General features: G+C 32.4%; 2 protein-coding genes across 2 annotated transcripts; both read right to left on the bottom strand.

Moving 5' to 3' along the window:
- Nucleotides 1-271: 271 nt before the first annotated feature.
- LOC115982331 (uncharacterized GPI-anchored protein At5g19250-like) lies at nucleotides 272-3,560 on the bottom strand. The gene is made up of 2 exons (XM_031104902.1): nucleotides 3,400-3,560; nucleotides 272-988 (listed from the first exon to the last, which is right to left on the bottom strand). The coding sequence occupies exons 1-2, from the start codon at nucleotides 3,500-3,502 to the stop codon at nucleotides 492-494; spliced, it is 600 nt and encodes a 199-aa protein (XP_030960762.1). The 5' UTR covers nucleotides 3,503-3,560; the 3' UTR covers nucleotides 272-491.
- A 9,632-nt stretch (nucleotides 3,561-13,192) lies between these two features.
- LOC115980206 (uncharacterized GPI-anchored protein At5g19250-like) lies at nucleotides 13,193-17,154 on the bottom strand. The gene is made up of 2 exons (XM_031102483.1): nucleotides 17,067-17,154; nucleotides 13,193-13,575 (listed from the first exon to the last, which is right to left on the bottom strand). Exons 1-2 carry the CDS (start codon nucleotides 17,152-17,154, stop codon nucleotides 13,193-13,195), a joined length of 471 nt encoding a protein of 156 aa, XP_030958343.1.
- Between the last annotated feature and the right edge of the window lie 7,046 nt (nucleotides 17,155-24,200).

Genomic DNA, 24,200 nt, shown 5'->3' with positions numbered 1-24,200 from the left:
CGTGTGCACACCCACACCCTTAATGAATTGTGAAAAAAATTCAATGAACTAAAAAAAATCATGTGTGCACACCCACAACCATAGATTTATTTTATTTTTCTGTTTGCAAAATCTTTTTTAAAAGTAATTTCTGCTGCATCAGTTCTCCATTTGAACCTTGGAAAGCATGAACTAGAAAAGACGCTTTAAATCAATTGAAGATACTAATGAATAAACAAGGTCATGTTTCTGGGCCTTCACCCCTTAATTATTACTTCATTACTAAAACATAGGAATGGAACTCCATGTTTTATTCATGTACTGCACAAGTTTGTTATGCGGTTCTTACATATTCAGCAAGAATGAACTTGCCATAAGAAATAAGCTCAATTACAATCATAATATGTTACAAAAAGAGAAACAATCCCTGGCAAGTTCACAACTTTACACAGCAAACACACAAGAAGAAGGTAAATCTGTATATAAATAACAAGCACCTGGAGCATTTCAGCTCACCTAAACAACAAGAGCAATCCAAGGAACAAAGCCAATGTATAGTTACCCATACTGATATTTGCAATCAAAGATGCTGCACCAGAAAAGCTTCCGGTTGATGTGTTCGTGCTCAAAATAACCACCATCCAAATATCCTCAGAGCCAATCCCAACCCCAGTGTAGTTTGAATCCTTCAGATATTTTGCATATTGAGATTTTGTATAATTAGAAAACACCAGAAATGGGTCTAATCTAGGCACACAAACAGGCAATATGACCCCATCGACTGTGTTGTTGTCATTTATGTCACAATTATCCAAGAACTTGTCAAATTTGGGGACTTTAGGCTTGGTGCCTGGAGTAGAGCTGAAGTGAAAGGCGTTTTTACAAGTTTCGTTCTGTAACTGGTCTGCAATTTCATTAGCTAGGCAAGCTGCATTGCTGTTCTCAGTGAAGTTGTTGAGATGTAGTGACATCCTGTAACCATTAAGGTCTTCCAAAAGATAGCTTTCAGCTGTAGATGTAAAAATTGCATTGGTTAGCATTAATAAATTCAAAGATTAAGTAAGTAATGCACCAAAGTTAACCTATTTAGCAGTAATCTTCTCTATGTCTACAACTAGCTACCAATGTCAATTTGATATTTTGATGGAATTAAAGTGGTTGAAAGAGTGGGACATAGGCATCAGCCAAAACTTAAGAAATAAAAATAGACAACAAATGCCATTTTGATAAATAATTTGGTTGTGTTTTCCTGATTTGTCAAATAATTTTGATCTTATAGGGGGGGAAAAGTGAGAGAAGCAAAGATTATTTTGGTTGTGTTTTCTTGAAAGCACCAAATACTTCTGAAAAGCCTGTTACTCATCAAGATTCAAGATATAAAATGGTCTAAGCTCTCAGTTCTTCTAATGCAGGCTACCCTATTCTACAGAAAAATATTTTATTGACTGTTCCAATAACTTCATCACTTTAAAAAAGGTTGCTGCCTGATGGTTTTGGATTTTATTTGATTAATTTCACAAAAAAGAATTAGTTTAGCAACTCAATGAAATTCTTTAAGAATCCGATATTATCCTTGATACTCAGGGACCATTGATTGGAATTGAGCACATGCATGTTCCAAAATTTTAGTCCTACTATACTGAAACTGAAAATGAAATTGAATTTCATGTTTCAAGTTGAGGAACTAACTTGCCTAAAAACACAGTAATTAAGACCAAACAACAGTAACTACAACACATACCGGAAATAATATGTTTATTTATTATTTATTTTACACCTCAAGTCTCTCCCTCTCAAATTTCATTTAAATAATGTTTTCTTGTGTTTAATACCTACCTAGGTGTTAAAAATTTTGACTTTTGGTACCTTTGATGTTGTAGATTTTTTAGTTTTTTGAGTGCTAAAATAACATTTTAGTTATGTTAGCACATTTAATATGAATGTTCTTAGTCCTTTAAATAGAAAATGTTATCTTTCGAATTGAAAGTCCCTACATGTTCTATATTCATATTCACAACATTTTTTTAGGGCAGAACAAACTAATCTTGTCATGGTATTTGAAACTCAAAGTAATAGATTCTGCATTTTAAAACTAAAATAGCAAAATCTTTAGGTCACTTGAAAGTAATGGAGGCTATATTTTAAATTCATAATAATAATAATAATAATAATAATAATAATAATAATAACCACTATGCATGTCTTATTTTCTTGCTCCACCAATATTTTTCTCTTTTATCTCTTAACTATTTCACAATTTCACACTTTAGAATTTTGCTACAAACCCAAATTATTTTAAAAATTAGTAGAATGAAGAAGCATCGAATTCTACAAATATTTCTTAAAACAATCACGAGATTCACGACAATGAAGCACACATACACCTTTTCATGTATATCGTCAACCATAGCATGTAAATTGAATTAAAAATGAAAAATTCATATATATATATATATATATATATATTATGAAAAATAATTATATTATTATATAATTGTCTATTTATGTATTTATTTATTAGTACCGGTTATAATTATAGTTTTTTTTTTTTTTTTTTTGCTTCAAATCATGTCTTTTAATCTTTTCCCAAATCAAAATCCTGGTTGTGTTTTAAGCTATGTTATATCATTTAATATTATTTATTAATTTCAAATTCTAACAAATCTACAATTTGATTAGATTTTCTTCTTATACTTTACATGCTAAAAAATTTTTAAGACGATCTGAGATCAATAACCATGTCATTAATTAAATGTTTAATTTACAAGTTTTTGTATTTAAAATTATACATAAAAGATGAGTTTTTAGATTGAATAGTAGATAGCATATAATTAGTATGAAAGTTGGTACACATGTTAAGAACATAGTAAACATGTTATCCTATAGTAGGATATTTGAAATATTAATCCAATAAAAAATTCGTAGGTTATCTTTTAAAAAAAAAAAAATTATTAGGTTTGTTACACCAAGTGTAACTTTATGCAATTTTACATCACTTAATATTATTTAATTAGATGTGAGTTTTGATAAATACACTGTTAGATTACATTATCTTCGTATATTTTCTATACTTGCAAAATTTCAAAATAATCAAAGATTAATAACCATGTCATCAATTAATTGTTTAAATTCAAGTTTTAGTAATTTAAAATAATGCATAAATAATGATGAGTTTATTGATCAAATGGTAAATAATATCTGATTGGTATGATAATTGTCACGTATGTTAAGAATATATAAAACATGTAATTCAATATTGAGATTTTCAAAATATAAATTTAATAACAAGTTATTGAGTAATGTAAGTGTAACATTACTTATTAAGTGTAACATTGGTGTAAGTGTTATTGAGATTATATATATATATATATATATAGAGAGAGAGAGAGAGAGAGAGAGAGAGAGAGAGAGAGAGAGTACCAGTAGAAGTACTCTGAGTACCAGCAGAAGTACTCTTTGCGTTTCCTTGCACAACATGAAGAACAAGCAAAACAAGGGAGAGGCTAAGTTTAAAGATGGCCATGGTTTCAGAGTTGTCACAGAGAGCTGTGCCTTGTAACGAGCAGTATATAAAAATACTATCAGAACACATTCAGAGGATAGAAAAGACAAGAGCTTGTAACTTTTCTTAGCTATAATTGTCCTTAGAATCTCTGATTTTCTTTTAGTTGCCGTGCATGTCAAGGTGCTCTAGGTGCCATCTCTTTTTCTTGTACCATTCAGTCGGCTTGATGCATTTAGGTCTAAAGCAAAAACTAAATTGAGACCTATTAATATAATATATATATATATTTAAATATGATTTTAATTTTTTTTAATATTACTTAAATAATATTTTTTTACTTAAACTCTATTCTCTTGTTTCTTTTTAGATGCAAAAATTATGAATTAAAATTTTGCATTCTTGTTCTACTAGCATTTATTTTTTAATTTGTAATGTAACATGACTAACCCACTTATTATTATTATTTTTTTAAAAAAAAAACCTACCATCTAAAGCAATAAAACCGACTATAATATATTTACAATGTTCTTCTTTTGTCTCTATAGACTACATTTTTTCCTTTGTTGACTTGTTGTACTCAAATTTTCTTTAATAAAATAAATTTTACATATTTCACTTTAACCAAAAAAAAAAATGAAAGGCAAAATGACTTTTTTGAGAAGAGAATAAAGCAATAACTTAACACGAAGGATAAAACAAAGTGGCTAAAAACACAATTCTGAAATTTTTTAAAGGCAAACCTAAAGGCAATGGTTCGAATGGAGAAGAGCCTGAGTCCCGCAGCTATAAAATTGTGATTTTTCTACGCTATGTTTAAATGTTTAAACATAGCATAGAAAAATCACAATTTTATACTTGAGTGACAAAATTTAGAGCAGATCCTACAAGCCATATAGATTTTTTTTTTTTTTTTTTTTTTTTTGAGAAAGTTTATAGATGCAAATAAATTTTGACAAAACTTTTCACACTTGTTAATGTGACATATTGATAGTAATAAGTAAAAAAGTGATATTAGTACTAGACTTAAATGAGAACTAATAAAAACTTGTCAACTCAACTGTTTATAAAAATGTTATGAAATTTTTGTGTATGTAGCATTTTTTTTTAGAAGTGTTACATCGATAACATTTTCACAACAAATTCTAGGTTTAAGTTGTTTGACTATAATTTGAACTCACAACTGAAATTAATTTTTTGCCTACCAATAATAACTAATAACAACCTACTACTTAAGATTTGTTGTAAAAATATTGTAGATATATCATTTCTCTTCTTTTTCTTTTTTCTTTTTTTCATTTGATAAAAAATAATTATTTTATTTATTGGCTAATATTTGAGCTTAATTAATACTATTATAATGAAAGAAATAACCATATTGATTAAAATTTGGGGGTCTTTTTCTACTTGGAGGCATTATTAGGCAACTGCTTAATTTGCATATAATAACTGGTTTACTTGGAAGCTTCTATGTTTTTTTAAACCAAAATTTGATTCTTATTCCTGTAATGTAAGCATTGATGGTTATTTCTCTAACTTTTGTCGTATGCCTTTTTTTTTTTTTTTAATTGCCATTCATAAATAGTAGGTTTCTTTACTTACTTAATTTTCTTATAAATGTTAAAAATGACAAATTTTTGGCATTTTTGCTTGAATTGACAATATTTATTAATAATGGGTTTGATTCATGTTACATCTAATGCTACTTTGATAAAGGGTACATGATCTCTACCTTTTATAAATCACTATCAAGTGGATTTTATAATTTTATTAAACATCTGTTATAAATTAATCACATGTAAAATTTCACGACAATTGGATGCCATATACCATTTAAGTCTATAAGCTTATTTGTGTAGCGGGTCTTTTTTACAATGTTGGGCTGGGCTGCCTCCTACGGTACTGGGCCCAAGTGTTCTGAGTAAGGGAGTTAAGACTGGTCCAACTGCAACTCAATTTGGTCCGACTTGTACGCAAACTATACCTCATTTGCTAGGAGCATGCTTACGGCAGACAGAACTACTTTAGATGAGTTGTGGCAAGCAGATATATAATAATAATAAAAGAAAGTACTTTGGCTTTTAATCAAAGTGAATAAATAATCTCCAATGAAAATGATAATCACAAGCACTTTTGTAAAGAAAACAGTGGGAATAAATGGGTAAGACATGAGTTAACAAAAGAAAGAAATAGAATCAATCTGATGTACCGAGTTGTGCTACAGGACCAAAACCAAAGAAGGAAGAATGATTTTCCTCAATGCGAATAATCTCCTGGGGGAAATCCTGCCGTGGAAATTAATCACTTTGAGGGAATCGGACCCGAATGGTTGGTGCCTAAGAGAACCCTTTGCTTTGGACAGAGAGTAGGACTTTGAGAGGGAGAGAGGGAATCAACCTATTGGTGCATGCCTGCCGTTCTAAGTTCTCTCTTTTTCCTTTGTCGTTTTCCTTCTTTTCTTAGTACTTACTCCTATTTTTTACGATTTTCTCCTAGAGATTCCTATTACCGTGATTGTGATCCTCCCCCCTATGCACGACAAGGGCCCCTTTTTATAATGCCTGTTGTGACTAGATTTTACTATTTTAGCCTTTAATCACCTTTGTTTAGTTTGGGTATACTTGCCGACCACCACTGGTTCGTCTGTGTTAACTGTGCCACTCCTCATTACTAGACAAAGAAAGCTATTTTGTTTGTTTACCTGCTACGATGTAGGTGTTCTCTCTCTCTCTATCCCTCATTGCATGCACCTAGTGGTTCTAACTCATCCTTCTTTTGGGTGACATGTCATCCCAGCAAGACATTTCCCCCAAAAAAGCCTGAGCAGGAATCTCAGAATAGGTTTTCCCCTCTTCTCACCGCCAAACCATGCCCTCTTACCTTTGACCCATGACCTCACGGTGTCCTGTATTGACTGAGTACAGGCTGGTGATATTTGGGCCTTGCGTGTGCCTCACTTCTATGTATGTCCAAAATATGCCTGTTGCTCATGCGTTCGCCGTGATATGGAGGCTCGTCTGCACAGTCTGCCGTCTGTCCTTGACTTTTTATGGCGTGAGCTGTTTTCTAATTTCCCATTCTTTTATGGCTTGCTCCCCTTAGGGGCTGCGCTTTATTTGATGGTGGGCTTTGCCTTCTTTCAGCCTACTCTTTTACTGCTATCATTTCTTGCCATATCACTCTGTCATTCCTGCTGTGATATTATTTGACCCAATCCTGCTAGGCCTCTTTGGGCTTGCCATTTATTCTTCCCCCAGTGGCTCAGTATAGCCATTGGTTCTTTTATTACATTACTTGCGGGCTCCAGTATCCCATTTGCTTCCTCTTGGGCATTCTTGGTCCATTTGCTTTCCCTAAGCTTCCTTGGCCCTTTTCCCAACTCTGCATTCTTATGGGCTTTTACTAACTTCTTTGGACTTCCCTAGCCCAATTACCTTATTCCTCCTCCTTGGGACTCATGGACTTGCCATCAACCCTTTATTTTCTTCACTTGCATTACTTTGGGCCTGCTGTGGCCCATTCTCACTTTTCTTTGCTACTTGTCTCTTTCCGAGCTCCTTTAAGCCCGTTTGCTTCCTTAAGGCCCATTTGTTTATTTCACAGACCTATGATCCATTATTTCTGCCGCTTAGGCTCAATGGTTTTTCTATCCTCTTACCAACTCTTTTCTACCCATGTTGTGGGGCTTCTTCTTTCTATTTGGATTCCCCAAAATGATCATCAACAATTTGTTTAGTATATTTAGAAATACAAATACACAAAAAAAAAGAAAAAAAGAAAAGAAAAGAACATTAAGCTTGTCATTAATTATTGAGTTTTTATTAATGGCTAATGACATTGATATTTGAAAAGCATGATAAACTAATATTTGGTAAGCATAAAGGGAGACGAGACTACACTAATCCCCAACACCATTTCAAATTTCAGTTATTATGTCCTCACCTAATTTATTCCCATTCTCAACCTCTCTCCTTCACACTTTCTTTCTCACAATGTTTGATCCTAACTTTTGCACACCAAATTGACTAGCACTTGAGATTGGAGACATTGTAGCACTAAAGAAGGTGGGGACTTCGTTGAGTTCCAGTGCCATATCAAACATACACAGATCTATAAATGTATTTATTGATCTCCAATTTATTATTATTATTATTATTATTATTATTATTTGTCTATGCACTAGTTTTAATTTAGGATATATAACTACCCGTCTAATTCTAAAAATTCATTTTCTAAACAAACTATATATATATATATATATATAATCTAAAAAAGATTGTAAACATATAAAAGGTATTAGAATTTATTAATGAAGTTAAAAAATATCATGATTTACCATTCTTTAATAGCAAACAAGGTGAACAATGTTGTAACTGGATTAGATACAGTGGAATACAGTACTAAAAATATATTTTATAAAAAAAAAAAAAGTTTTAAGAATCAAGAAAGTACTATATTCCATTAAAATTTGTTTCTCCCACCCATCAAAAAAAAAAAAGAAAAACCCAATTTTATGATTCCTGAATTTTTATAAAAGTTATATCTAAAAATTACTATAATTTTGCATATCTGCCAAACGTACGTCCTACATTTTTTAGAAATTCCAGTGATTTAAATTGAGTTTTTTTGTGTGTGAGAGCAAAAAAATTTAATGGAATATAGTACTTTCTTGATTCTTATAATTTTGTATATGAGCATAAGTGCCTTACGTACCCATTTGTTTCTCTTTTTCGTTTCTTTTGTTTTTGGGAATTTTTTTTTGGTCACAATGACATAGTCATAAGTCAAAACCAAAAATTGAATTTTTGTTCTTGTAAGTGTTAAAAGCTGTTCTTGCAAGATTATTCATACGCATGTATGTGATTTGAGATTTGTAATGTAAATGTCGAATGCAATATATTTTGGGCCTAATTATTAGTTGTTGGTTTTCACTTAAATTAATAAATTTTTGTTAGATTTATTGCCAAATGAATTGGGTTTAAGTTAAATTTAGTGTAAGTTTTAAAAAAGTTACATCACTCTATTAACTTTTATTAAATTTCAATTTTGTTGAAACCATTGTTTGATTAAATATCTTCAGTAGGTTTATCATGCATGCAAAACTTCACAACAATTATTGTCATTAAGGGTCTGTTTGGAATCTGTTTATTTTGTTGAAACTGAATTTTTTTTACTGAAAGTACTATAAATAAAGGTAAAAGTTAGCTGAAATAATATAGTGAAACCCATGAATAGTACCAAAAAGTATAGTGGGACTCATGAATAGTAATAAAAATAAGTTGAATAATATAATAAGTTGGCAAAATTAATCATGCCAAACGGACACTAAATCTCTATGAGTTTATTTTTCATTATATTTTAAAATAAAAAAATACTATGATTTAAGTTCTTCATAGATAAGTGAATTTGTAGTATCCAAATTCCAAATCACCTTGATATTTGGAATATCCAAATATTACATTATGGGAAAAAGCTAACAAGTAGTATAATTCAATAAAAGTTAACGTAAATGTAACTTGAATGCAATTCCTATCAAATATTTGTCTTGCCTTATATTAAAATGTTGTAAGGATATATCCTTGCTTGGGATACGAGGAAGACATTGGAAAGAACTTGGAATTACTTGACTCTTTAGAAAGCATTTGAATTGTAAGGTTTAGCTTTTTTGTTGCTTCCCTTGTATGTTTCAAATGTTGTTGACCATGATACTTATACTCAGGGGCGGTTTGATGTATTTAGGAGCCTAAAGAGAGAACTAAATTGAGACATTATATGTATATATATTTAAATATGATTTAAAAAAAATTAATATTACTTAATTAATATTTTTACTTAAACTCTATTCTCTTGTTTTTTTAAGATTTAAAAATTACTAATTAATATTATACATTTTTATTATACTAGCATTTATTTTTTAATTGGTAATATAATATAAAATCTTTTGGGGTGGGTGACAATTGGCCCCCTTGTTCCTAAGATAGGTCCGTCCCAGTAGACATGGCTTATTTGCTTATGAATTCACTACTAAAAATTCTCAAAATTGATCTTTTAAATTATTCCCTAAAGTACACTTTTGACATTTTAAGTTTAAAGTTATTTCATTTTGGACCTTATAATTTATTTTGGCTCAAACAAGTTTTTTTTTGGTAACATAATCTGTGGTACCCATAATAGCTTAAAGCTGCGTCTAAGTAGCTTTTACAATAAAGACACTTGTCACATGTTACAAAAGGCTGCAGGTGTAAGATTTTATTATTTTAAAAAAATATTAATTGTTTCACATTCACTCACATTCATTATTTCCTGCACATGTCCATAATTGATATGAAAATATCCATATTTTAATACATAAAAGTGGATGGGTGAGAATCAAAACCCTTCAAGTTTTACTTTGTAACCAAAATAACTTTCAAGTAATCAAAAAAAGAAAAAAAAAAAAAAAAAAAAGCTTTCAAGTTTTAATGGTGAAATGAAAACCTTAATAGCTTCATCATTTGCTTTAATAAATATCTATAGTAACCAGAATTTTCTATTTGTCACCTAAAAAGAAGTTAGGGTGAAGTAGGGCCGGAGCCAAGGGGGGTGACCACTCTCCCCCCCCCCCCCCCCCCCCCCCCCCCCCCGACTCCTCCTGAAAAGTCTCATGGGTATTATAGTATTTATGTTCCTTTCTTTAATGCTTTGCCTAATGCAAGGAAAAAAAAAAAAGGCATAACCTGTCCTGTTATAGGAAAACAGTCCCGACACCCAAAAAAAAAAAAAAAAAAGCTTTACAATTCACGCCGCTTAACAGTTATCATAGTAATATTAACTTCTCTTTTTTAAGCTTTTCTTTTGTCCAAGTTGTCAATTTGATAAGTACCATACACTGCACTTTAGTGTTTAACTCCAAAAAAATATATATTTATATTCACAACCATTTGAGTTATTCTACATCCTCAAGTCAACCAATACTACACATCTTTCACAACTATTCTACGTGGAAGACTATGATTTATTGTCTGTCATTTTCACATACCTATATACAATTTTACAGGTTATTGCTATACTCTTACATAACATATTTAGATTAATATTTTACTTTGATTGTTAGTGACTATGCAACAATTTCAAAATATGAAAAAAAAAAAAAAAAAAAAAAAGTCAAAGGCTTTTTAGTATGTAAATTAAACCTGGTATGAAAAATAAATTATAGTTTACATTTACATTTATATTAAATTTTGTATGACAATTACAGTTGTTTACAACTTTTTATTCATTTGGTTATTGATATCAATTAATTTTTTTTAGGTTATTTTTGCTTAATATTTTCTTTAAATCTTGTCCCTCCTAAACTGGGGGTGTTGGTGTGGGTACCTAAGACATGCTTGCAATGTCCTAGGCATGCTTGGCAACGTCCTTGGCCGACCTCGGCATGCCATGCAACGTCCTCAGCATGCTTAGCAACGTCCTAGGCATGCTTGGCAATGTCCTTGGCCGACCTCGGCATGCCTTGCAACGTCCTTCGCTTCAAAGCTTATAAGATAGAAAGTGGGGGAATTTCTCTTCGATGTGGGACGCCTAGGACGTTGCAAGGCATACCGAGGTCGGCTAAGGACATTGCCAAGCATGCCTAGGACGTTGCTAAGCATGCCGAGGACGTTGCAAGGCATGCCGAGGTCGGCCAAAGACGTTGTCAAGCATGCCTAGAACGTTGCAAGCATGCCTAAGCATGCCTTAGGTACCCACAATTGGATTTTCTAAAATAAAGCATGAATCTAAAAAAGAATGCTTAAAATCAATTGAATATACTAAATAAACATGGTCATATTTCAGGGCCTTTTACCATTCTTATTAATGATTATTACTCCATTACTATCTAACAAAGCATAGTTATGGAACTCCATATCTTATCATGTACCGCACAAGTTTGTTATGTAGATCTTACATATTCAATAAGAACGAACTTGCCATAAGAAATATATACAATTGCAATCATGATATGCTACAACAAGAAAAACAATCTCGTCTAAGTTAACAACTTTACACAAGAAACACACAAAAGTAGGTAAATTTGTATATAAACAGACAATAATATGTTTTAGCATAACGATCTACATCCATAATGAAAAAGTTATTGATGGTTATATCTTTTATATCATATCTTGTGTGTTACGTTACAATAATTCAATGGAGAGTATTTATAGTGGACTAAATTCTTTACTGACCATAGACTACTCTTTCTTTCTTTCTTTCTTTTCTTTTTTATTTTTATTTATTTTTTATTTTGAGAATTAACTATATACTAACCTAACGTTACAGCAGTTGCTCAAGTAGTATTAGATACTAATAATTTTCAAATTTCAAGGATAAAGAAAGTAAAACCAAGGAAAAATATGATCCACACAACAATCAGATCTCACAAAACTCCATCAACACAACCCACAAAACCGACCAATTTCATGGTAATGGAAACTCACCCTACACAGTTGCCAAGTTGGGACAAGTCCCGCTTACTGACTGACTGACTCATGATTAAACCATGACAATGCACCACTTGCACATCGTATTTTGTTGTTTCACTACTCAAACATACATAGACCCAAACTGCGTCGCCACCATCCTCCACCCCAATTGTTATCAGCTCTAAGGCATGAATTGCTATTTTTAGTGTTAGAGAGAAAAAAAAAAAGGAAAAAAATTGAGTTATTTTACTAAAAAATAAAAAGTGATGTGAATTAAACACACTTTAAAAAGATGTAGTTTCAAATAAAAAATTTACATCGTTTTGAGTTTATTTGACATTGATTTAACGTCTAAACGGAATCAAACTTGGAGGATTAAAATAAAAAATTTAACACTTAAGGGACCGAAAAAAAAAAAAACTCAAACTTTAAAGGGCCAAAAGGCAAAATGTAATTTAATCAAATATAAAAGTGTATTGCCAGTTCTAGATGCAAGGAGCGCAACAATTATTTAAAATTCATTTAATTTTAGAAACCAATTGTATTTTACCATTGGTCCATTGGATTTTATTTTAGGTCTTATTAGCTAATTAGTAATTTATTGAATTTTCTAGAGTCAATGCTATTTTAATTATTATTTAATAATTGAGCTTTGGTACAAGTCAATTACGGTCAGAGTTTAGTCATGGTAGTTTATATGACAAGTTTTTAATTCTTGCTTGGTGTTGATTCCTAGATTTATTTTATTTTCCTGTTTGCAAAATCCTATTTTAAAGCAACTTTTGCTGCATCAGTTCTCCATTTGAACCTTGGAAAGCATGAGCTAGAAAATATGCTTTAAATCAATTGAAGATACTAATGAATAAAAAGGTCATTTTTTTTTTTTATAAACATGAATAAAAAGGTCATGTTTTTGGGCCTTTACCCCTTAATTATTACTCTATTACCAAAGCATAGTAATGGAACTCCATATTTTATTCATATACTGCACAAGTTTGTTATGCAGTTTTTACATATTCAGCAAGAATGAACTTGCCATAAGAAATATGCACAATTACAATCATAATATGTTACAAAAAGAGAAACAATCCCTGCCAAGTTCACAACTTTACATAAAAAACATGTCAAATGAAGGTAAATTTGTGTAAATCACAAGCACCTGGAGCAAGCAGCAATCCAAGGAACAAAGCCAACATATAGTTACCCATACTGATATTTGCAATCAAAGAAGCTGCACTGGAAAAGTTTCCGGTTGTTGTGTTAGTGCTCAAAACAACCACCATTCAATTATCCTCAGAGGCAATCCCAGCCCCATGTAGTTTGAATTCTTCAGATATTTTGCATATTGAGATTTTGTATAATTAGAAAACACCACAATTGGGTCTAATCTGGGCACACAAATAGGCAATATGATCCCATCAACTGCGCGTTTGTCTTTTATGTCACACTTATGCAAGAACTTGTCAAATTTGGGGACATTAGGCTTGGTGCCTGGAGTAGGGCTGAAGTTAAAGGCGTTTTTACAAGTATCATTCTTTAACTGGTCTGCAATTTTATTAGCTAGGCAAGCTGCATTGCTGTTGTCAGTGAAGTTGTTGAGATGTAGTGACCTCCTGTAACCATTAAGGTTATCCCAGAGATATCTTTGAGCTGTAGATGTAAAAATTGCATTGATTAGAACTAATAGAGTGAAGATTAATTAAGTAATGCACCAAAGTTAGCCTATTTAGCAGTGATCTTCTCTATTTTCTACAACTAGCTACCAATATTAATTCTTAATCTGATACTTTGATGGAATTCAATTGGTGCAGCAAAATTATTTTAAGCACTGTTTCAATAACTTTATCATACTTTCATGATTTTTAAAAAAGGTTGCTGACTGATGGTTTTGGATTTTGTTTGATTACTTTAACAAAAAATTATTTTAGCAACTCGATGAATTTCTTTAAGAGTCCGATATGATCCTTGATACTCAGGGACCATTGATTGGAATTGAGCACATGCATGTTCCAAAATTTAGTACTACTAATGAAAGTGAATTTCATGCTTCAAGTTGAGGAACTAACTTGCTTAAAAACACAAAGTGAAACTCACATTGATAATGATACCATCAAGACCAAACAACAGTAATTACAACACATACCATTAGTCTAAGACCACCCCCCCCCCCCCCCACCAAAAAAAAAAAGACACATACCGTTTGGACCGCACAATAGTTATTATTCACCCAAATAACAACAATAAACCTTAATCCCATAATTTTTAAAGTTAGCTATGAATCCTCATTTCTCATAGACTAGTCTGCACTCATGGTTATCACCTATAATCTTTTTTTACCATTTTATTTTATTCAAAATCATATTCTACCTTTTTAATTAAAATATTTTTTTTTTACTACTTCTATTAATATGATTTTGAGATTTTTCCTCTACATCTTTTCATTCTCTTGACTCGAACATGCAAAATCACAAGTATTTCTAGATTCTGTATTAATTACTCCTATCTACACATGATCAAACCATCTTAATATCTTATGTGGCTTTTACTTATCTTTTCATCAATAAGGACCACTCTCTATCTTCAAATAGAAAATTATATTCCTACTTTATAGGATATGTTGTTAGTCCTTCAAACAGAAAATGTTATGTTTGAAATTGAAAGTCCCTACAATTGAAACTCAATGTTCTATTATCCCATATCACAACATTTTTTCAGGGCAGAACAACTGGTCATGTCACGGTATCTCAAACTCAAAATAATTGATTTTGTATTTTAAACTAAAACAAAAAACAAAATCTTTAAGGCACTTGAAAGCAACTGAGGCTATAATAATAACAATAATAATAATAATAATAAAACCACTATGTATGTGATATTTTCTTGCCCCACCAGCATTTTTCTCTTCAATCTCTTAACTCTTTCACAATTTTTAAACTTTAAGTTTTTTTTTTAATAAAAAATTTTGAAAAATAAAGAAAACAAGCATTAAGTTCTGCAAATATTTCTTAAAACAATCAAGACAGTGAAGCACACATACAACTTTTCATGTATTTCGTCAATGATAGCAACTAAATTTGTTGAAACTGAAGCAAGAAGTCTGATGAAGCAATTGAAGAAAACAACATCGTTTTCTGTCAAAGGAAATAAGCAATTACAAAGGAAAAACGATGTCGTATTGTTTAATGAGGCTTCAGTTTCTGGCACGTGATTCAGGCAGTTAGATGGACACGTGTTGTAATTTTATTAGATTTCTTTTTAGCCGTTAGATTGTTTTCTGTTTTAGTTAGTTACATTAGCTAGTTTACCGCCTGATTTGTGGGCTTGAGTAACTGATTGCTATGAAGTATAAATAGCAAACCAGTGAGTAAGATTATGTGTGCTTTTCATTTTCTTTGTGAAAACAAGTTTCATTTCAGAGAATTTACTTTTCCTTCCTGAAATTTCTTTTCTTTACAAAATTAGATATGAAAAATACATATGTATATATATATTATGTATAATAATTATATTATTATATAGTTGTTTATTTATGTATTGATTTATTAGTACTGATTAATATTTATATATTAATTTTGCAGAGAGAGAGAGAGAGAGAGAGAACCATCACAATCAGTTATGGAACTCTGAATCTTATTAATGACAAGTTTGTTATGCAGATCTTACATATTCAGCAAGAATGAACTTGCCATAAGAAATATGCACAATTACAATCACGATATGCTACAACAAGAAAAACAATCTCACCTAAGTTCACAATTTTACACAACAAACACACAAAAAGAAGCTAAATGATCTGTATATCAATAACAAGCACTTGGGGCATGCATTTCAGCTCATTGAAACAACAAGAAATCCAATGAACAAAGCCACCAAGTAATTACGCATACTGAAATTTGCAATCAAAGAAGTTGCACGGGAAAAGTTTCCGGCTGATGTGTTAGTACTCAAAACAACCACCATCCAATTATCCTTAGAGCCAATCCCAATCCCAGTGTAGTTCGAATCCTTCAGATATTTTGCATATTGAGATGTTGTAGTAATTATCAGTCATCAACGATAGGTTAATTTCGGGCACACAAACAGGCTATATGACCCCTTGAACTGTGTGATTCTCTTTTATGTCACAGCCATCTAGGAGCTTGTCAAAATCGGTGATATTTGGCTTGGTGCCTGGAGTAGAGCTATAGTGAAAGGCGTTTTTACATGTTACATTCTTTAATTGGTCTGCAATCTTATTAGCCAAGCAAGCTGCATTGCTGTTCTTAGTGAAGTTGGCAAGATGTAGTGGCGTCCTGTTACCATTAATCTCATCGAAGAGATTTTTTTAGCTGTAGGTGTAAAAATTGAATTGGTTAGTAGTAAATTAGTGATAAAGTGAAGATAGAAAATTATACTCCTACTTTATAGGATACGTTGTAGTCCTCTAAATAGAAAATGTTATCTTTCAAATTGAAAGTCCCTACATGTACTATATCCCATATCATAACATTTTTTTCAAGGTAGAACAAACTGGTCTTGTCACTGTATTTGAAACTCAAAGTAATAGATTCAGTATTTTAAACTAAGAAACAAAATATTTAGGGCACTTGAAAGTAACAGAAACTATGAATAATAGTTGTGGGTGTATTTTTTGATGGTACTCCTTTCTCTTCAACTCACGCTTATAAGGCAAAGGGGGAGAGAGTTTTCTTTGATGTGGGATACCAAAAGGAGAGTACAGAAAGCCAAAAGGCTACTAAGTAACTCCAAAAAAGTACCCACAATAGTAATAAAAAAAAACCACTATGTATGTCATATATTCTTGCCCCATCAACATTTTTCTCTTCAATCTCCTAATTCTTTCATAATTTTAGACTTTAGGATTTTGCTATAAACCCAATTTTTTAAAAAAAAATTAGAAGAATAAAGAAAACAAGCATTGGATTCTACAAATATTTCTTAAAAAAAGATAGTGAAACAATCATGCAACTTTTCATGTATATCTTCAACGACAGCTAAGTAAATTAAACTATATATGAAAAACATACTATATATATATATATATATATTATATTATATGTATAATAGTATATTATTATACAATTTTTTTTATGTATATATTTATTTATTAATATTTATATATTAATAGAGAGAGAGAGTACCCTCACCCTCACAATCACTCATTGAATTGCCTTGCAGTTGCACAACATGAAGAACAAGCAAAACAAGGCTAAGTTTAAGGATGGCCATGGTTACAGACTTGAGTGTCCTATAGAGCTGTGCCTTGTGATGAGCAGTATATAAAAAATAAAAATACTATAACAAGAACACGTTAATAGGACAGAGAAGGCAAGAACTTGTAACTTTTCTTAGCTATAATTGTCCTTAGAATCTCAGCTTTTTTTGTCAATTTGCCGTGCATGTCAAGGTGCTGTAGGTTCCATCTCTTTTTCTTGTACCAGTAACAAGTGAAGTTGGATTCTCTTACGGCGATAGTTTAAAAGATATTTTGGTAATGCATTGCGCTTACAGTATATCATTGCAAAGATAGACATTTTAAAGCGAAAATTCTCGCTTTGAAAATATTAATGGTTGCTGTTACAACTACGTACTTTGCCTTTTCAAAATTTTTGCTCTTAAACTTAACATCTCTGCAAATTGGTCCTTGGATTTGTTGTTGTCTATAAAATTGCTGATAAAGTTTAGAATTATAGTGACAAAAAAGTCAAGAATCTTGCAGATTAATTGGTTGACATTTTTTAGTGTTTTCAACATATCGATCTAATAGTTACAATTGTAACTATTAAATTTAAAAAAAAAAAAAAAAAAAAAAAAAAAAAAAAAAAACTATAACAAAATGAAAACTAGACTTTGAAATGAAATTGACAATTCACCCAAACGTAGAGGATGTAATTTATATTTTAGCAGAAAAAAAAATGATTGGCATGAATTATATAAAAAAATGTTGATAAATAAAAACATACGTGTGCAGTGTGCTCATACTTAATATGATCATCTTAAAAAAAAAAAAAAAAAATTATATATATATATATATATATATATATTAAAGGAAGCACACGTAGCCTGTCAATGAATAGGATACGATCTTAAAATAGAATGAAGGGAATAACTTTAATCGAAGATCCTTTGGCTGTTCTTTCTTGATTTTTCTTTAATTTCCTAATTATTAGTAAAAGATTCCTGCTTTACTAAATGATTTAAGAGACATGGAAGTGAAACACAAAAATGCAGATTAAAAAAAATCATATTAAAGTGGCCTCCATGTAGCCATCCCTTATCAATTCACTACCAGCAATTTTCAAAATTGATCATTTAAATAATTCACTAAAGTATGCTTTTGTACCATTTAAGTTTGGGATTATTTCATTTTGGACTTTTACCTATAATTAATTAATTATTTATTTATTTTATTTTGGCTCAAACAGTCATTGCCTTGTTTGTAACATAATATGTGGTCTCCATTATAACTTGGAGCCGTGTCTAAGTAGCTTTTACAAAGACACTTGCCACACGTTACAAAAAGCTACAATGTAAGGTTTCAAGTTTAATTACTTATACACTAGTTTACTAACATGTGGGATGCACGGAAAAATTCAAAAAAATGTTCAAGAAATTCATTTTTTTAATTCACCTTCCTCTAGACTATAAGATGAAAGCTATAAGATTAATTCATAATATTCATGTACTTAAATAGCAAGTTTAAATGGTTAAATGTTGCAAGTTTGATGAATCCATAATCATAACCTTTAAAAGTACTTCTTTCCAAACTTACAAAAGTAAATTTATGAATCTTTACTCCTACTTCAACAAGCACAATTATTTTCTAATTAAATCTCCTTTCAAATAGTGCTTCTCATTATTGGTACATTTTGTAGTTGGAAAAGAGATATGCAAGTCTAATGTTTAGTTCATATTGCAAAGTTCCATACTACTTATAATTTGTTTCTAAATATTTGATGATTGATTTATTTAATGAGGCATGTTATATAAACTAATTCATTAAAAAAAATGTCAAATGTTTCTTGAAAATTCTATTGGTTGAAAACACAATCGGTGCTATCTAACAAATTTCCACTTTGAATTCATTAAATTTCATTAAAATGCAAAACCCCATTTAAGACTAATAGGTATTTGCTAAACTATCCAGCCATGAAACTATATAAGTTGATAGTGTATATATTGTGTGCGGGAATGTGGATTAGCATACACAAAAATACACAAAATTAAAATACAAATTCTGTGTTCCTACTTCTCTATAAAATCTAAAAGGGAATAAAAACCAACATCAAAGTTGAATAAAAATTGTATCTGAAAACATAATGTAAAAGACGTTTCTTATTAACTTATATCCCAAAAATTTAAAGAACATCTCAAGTAGTTTAGTAGCTAAACATAGCTTTTAGTAACTATAGCATTCAGTAAGAACTTTCAATATCTAGCCTAATTTTTACAATTTTTTTCAATAAGTAGCCTAATTTACATACATGACAGCTTGGCAACTGAGAGAAGACTTCCACTGAAACTTCTATGGCACCATCAAACTCCAAACTTGTCAACATGCAATAATAACCTTTGAGACATTTGTGACACTTGCTCTCAACCAAAATGTTTCATCTTTCCTTTAGATTCAATTTTTCCACCATGTTCTATAATAAGTTACATACAATCATCATAGAACTCCTAATCATAACTTGAGGCAAGTTTTCAAAAACTCTATAGAACTCTAGTTTATGGTTTTCTTCCATGCTATCTATGTGTGGGAGTGCACCATCAAGTACACAATTCAATGTAAACATCCATCTCTAGTTTAGAAAAAAAAAAAAAGGGTATATAATCATCAGTTGAATTATATCCATTTAAAACAAATTTTGGATGCATGGTTGATTCAATAATTAACTTAGGAAAAAAAATTAATAGGAGTTTCTTTGAATATATTATGTTGAATGTATGTCTATAAATAGAATCTATATAAGATTTCGAAGAAACTATTACACATTTATAGCTTAATATAAAGGAAAAATAGAAACCTTGAGATAGAAGACAGGTAGCTCATCATCTTTGTCTAATTCTCCCTGCATCACTATTCACATCTAGCAAATCAATCCGAACTGCAAAACACAAACATAGAAAACTCATCAAATTTTCCCCACAAGTAAAACAATAGTACAAATACAAAATATGTTTGTCACTGAATCCTTAACATTGAAACAGTAAGCAACAGAAATTAATAAATTAGGCATAGCTTTAAAAAAGAGCATCAAGAACTCTCATTTCCACCTTCATAATTGTGTATTGAATTGATGTTAGTTGCATTGAAAACTATACATAAAATAAAACCCATAAACAATTTCATCAAGAATAAGAAAATTTTGTTATTTCAATTTCAGTTAACATATCAAACGGCAAAGTTATATCCGAGGAAGGAAAAGAATTGGAACAAAAACATGCCAACAGACTACCTGGATGTTCATGGCCATTATGTTGGATCCTTAAGTTGTTCATGACTTTCTTGTTAGACTCAAGTTGGTTTCCCAAACAGTAAAAGTTTGTAAAATTTTCACACTATTACATTCCCCAAAATTCACCAAATTTGAAACAATATTCTAACTGCAAAATTTATGTACTAAAACTCCAATAACTTGTTCAAAATTTAAAAATTAACAAGATCAAATTCTTTCATTTAAAAAAAAAAAAAAACTTTTTGGGTAAACTCTATAAAATAAGCAAATTTAAGAGGAAGAGAGAGAGAGAGAGAGAGAGAGATTTATCGTGCACAAAATCCCTAAGAAACTCGAGCCCTGAGGAACTTACAGCTAAAAATTATAAAAGATGAAACCCAAAAAAAAATGTAAAAATCTCATTTAACCAAGCATAATACAATATTTAACTTCTCCAACTAACATACAAGATATATGGTAGTACATTCTTTTAGAGCAAAAAAAAAAAAAACATAAGCAAGAACAAAGGAGAAAGAAACTTCAAATGTAGTACTTAAATTAAGCTTACTACCAAAAAAAGATAAGGAAAAAAAATAAACAATGAATAAAGAATTGTAAGGACGCGATTTGTGACGAACCGTAACAGTATTGGATTCGCACGTAAAAAGGCCCAAACAATATCTGTGGGGCCCAATAATTTAAGGGCCAGGCCCAGTTGCTCCTGGAGAATCCGAAGGCCCAAGCCGAGGAGAGCTGTGGCCCAAGCTCTACGATACAGAGCACAAACAGTTTTGGGAGGCAGCCGAGGACAGTTTAGTCCTCGGCAGATCCAGATTCCCACCGGAAAAAAAGGGTAAAACTGGTATAGGGCTAAACTTAAAAGAGAATCTAAGAATATCCGGAAAAGCTGCTCTCATTGCCATTCAATGCCCTACCCCTGACAGAGTCGTATTCTTCAGCTTTATCAACCCTCCCCAACAATTCTGGGATGGGACTGATGGGACAAATGTCAGTCTTGTAAAGGTTGACCCTACACGTGGACGAAGGACAGCGAACACAGGCTAGTATAAAAGAAGAAGCAAGTGAATCTGAGAGGGGGGATCTAAAAAAGAAAAAGGGGCTCCATGGGTGAAAACACCCTAATAGCACATGCAGATCATAAAAAAGACCCGCCGTCGGGTAATCAGGGAAGACCTCAATGGTCCTCGGATCAAGTCTGAGGAGCCCAATCCTATAGGATGCGACGCCACATGGTTTAAATATTCAAACCCAACTCCTTTTTCTACAGGAATTCCTCTAAAATCAAGACCAGAACATCGCCCCGTGACCAAACCCAAGCTTTTCTAGCCCACTCTCTACAAATCATATTGTGAAGGATCTTTCGTGTGTGAGCCCAACAACATTATTGGGCCGCAAAGGAATCGTGTCCTTACAATATCATTTGTAGAGCGTGGGTTTGAAAGGCTAGACCTTAGTCGTCAGACGGTGGGTTTTTCGTGGTGTTCATAAATGGTTTAAATCGTATTCGCCCTGAGAGTCGCTCTCCTGGAGGCGGGCTGGGAGGCTTCAGTTTTTGGCCATTTTTCCCAGCCCCCTCTCTCTGGATTGCTTACTTTTCCTTTTATACTAGCCTGTGCTCCTTATCCTTCATCCACGTGTAGGATCGGTATTCCAAGATTGATACTTGTCCCATCAGCCCATACCCAGAGTGGTTGGGGGTGGTTGTAAAAGTTGGAAAGTCTGGCTCTGTCAGGTGCAGAGTATTGAATGGCAGTAAGGGCAGCTTTCCCTGGTTGTTACACTTTCTAGCGTACCCCTTTTTCTACTGACACAGATATTTTAGATTTTTTCCAAGCTGTTTTTGTACCGTTTTTGCCCTTCCTTCCGGGGAGTCCTCGGATATGCCGAGGACAGAGTCATCCTTGGCTGTATCTCAAGGCTACTCAGACTTTTATTCCCTACTCTTGGCCATAACCTTCCTCGGCCTGGGCCTTAGGTCTCAAATTAAAAACGGGCCAGGGCCACCAATTAACGGGTCCCACAATAGCCCCTCAAAATCCTACTGTTCGATATCTTGGTCGGAAAGGAGGGTTTTGGTAATACCCCGCCTTTATTGCGGTCTGCTTTAGATCTGCCCCTCATTAATGTGGGTGTCTCTTTATCTATCCGGGAAACGTACCGGTTTATGAAACATTCCTTTGAATTCATTCAGGATGCGTCCTTGCCGCTTCATTATCCGAAAACGCGCTTTTAATGATCTCCCTTTACAAGACCATTCGAATTCAACGGCCATTGACGGCGTGGGGAAGTGGAATGGATATCTTCTCGTTTACTACTTTTCCTGGAGATTCGGGCAGATTAAATGCCTCCCGTTTTGCCATTCATATAAGAATGAAAACAGGAGGTTACCTCCCTTACACGGAGACCTTTTAAATTTTTTTAAAGCCTAAAAACTCTTAGCCTCCCTCAGAATTTCCCATATCTGCACGTTTGCACTTTGAGTTGTAATTTATCCATGATAAGAACGGGAATGAAGAGATCATACCCTTCCCAGAAATACTACATGCCTGTGAAGCTCAAACTGGCTCGGTCAGGGCAGGGGTGGCAGAGACTCAAGACACTTCTTACTCTCCTTTCAGCCAAAACCCGAAGCAGGGGCTCATCGCGTCAACCTCTTGGCGCGGCTGAGTTGGGGTCACCCATTATCAGCACCAGCCGCTCTCTCATGAGCATAGCTAACATGGCACCAACGTGTTAGGAGTCAGGACTGAGGCAGGGACTAAGTGTCTCTGCTTCTTCCTCTCTTCGTTCACTGGTATCTTCTTTTGCCTCCCCTTCTTCTTCTTTCCCATCACTAAATCCATCCTGATACTTTTCTTTTTTCCTCTTCTTCTCCCCCTTCTTTCTCTTCCTCTCCTCCTTCTTTCTCTTCATCTCCTCCTTCTTCTTTTGAGGAAGGTCCTTCTCTCAATATGGGGCGCTAATGAGGCAGAGTTTGGAAGGACTTTGGAGACGAGTTTAGAAAGACATCTGACTGTTTATTTGTCATATTTTTGTAATTCACCTTCTGTATAGGCTTGTTTAAGCCCTTCTTTGTACGTTGTAATTCCTCTTTATATTAATAAAAGTCGTTATTGCTTTATTTCACATGTTCTATCTCTTTATATCCGAAATGGTTACGCCGTGAATAGACATACTACCATGTGAATTCTTTTTATTTTTACATTTTGTCCAACGTCTGGGACCAAAATCTCAGTTAATAAAAAGGTCTTACTCTGAGTTTATTGAAACTATCTAACTTAATAATACTGAATCGAACAAATAACACTTAGGGTTGAAACCCATATTAAGAAGAAAAAGACAGGATATTATGATGAGTTTATTGGGGCGGTCTAGCACACTACCGCCGACCTGAGAGCACAATACTTAGGGCCGTAATCCCTTATCAAGGAAAAATGTACTATTATGAACTTACGAGTGCTGTTTAGCACAATAATATTGACTTGAACAAATGATACTTAGGGTCAAAACTCTTGCTAAGGAAAAGATGTCATCATGAATTTAGTAGAGTTGTCTGGCACAATAATGCCGACTTGAGAAAACAACACTTACCCCATTATAGCTGAGATGATAACTGAATGCTCGGTGCGGTGTAGGAGGTAATCATCCGAAGATATATAACCCAAAAATGAACAGCCCTTCCAGGTTGTTGAGTAATAGGGTGTTTCACCATCTCTCTAACAACTTTCGTAGCCTCAACCTTTTTTTTGGTATTTGAGCCGAGGATTGAGCAACTTAAAATTTTTATTAAATAGTCGACCTTACAATACCTTGGTT

The sequence above is a fragment of the Quercus lobata genome, chromosome 3 (assembly GCF_001633185.2).
Source record: "Quercus lobata isolate SW786 chromosome 3, ValleyOak3.0 Primary Assembly, whole genome shotgun sequence".
NCBI lineage: Eukaryota > Viridiplantae > Streptophyta > Magnoliopsida > Fagales > Fagaceae > Quercus > Quercus lobata.
This window is presented reverse-complemented; position numbering and strand designations above follow the sequence as displayed.

Coding starts and splice junctions, on each gene's coding strand:
- LOC115982331 (XM_031104902.1), bottom strand. CDS start 3,502: ATGGCCATCTTTAAACTTAGCCTCTCCCTTGTTTTGCTTGTTCTTCAT. Junction 989..3,399: donor TACTCAGAGTACTTCTACTG/GTACTCTCTCTC, acceptor TTACATCTACAG/CTGAAAGCTATCTTTTGGAA.
- LOC115980206 (XM_031102483.1), bottom strand. CDS start 17,154: ATGGCCATCCTTAAACTTAGCCTTGTTTTGCTTGTTCTTCATGTTGTG. Junction 13,576..17,066: donor GAGTGATTGTGAGGGTGAGG/GTACTCTCTCTC, acceptor TTACATCTACAG/CTCAAAGATATCTCTGGGAT.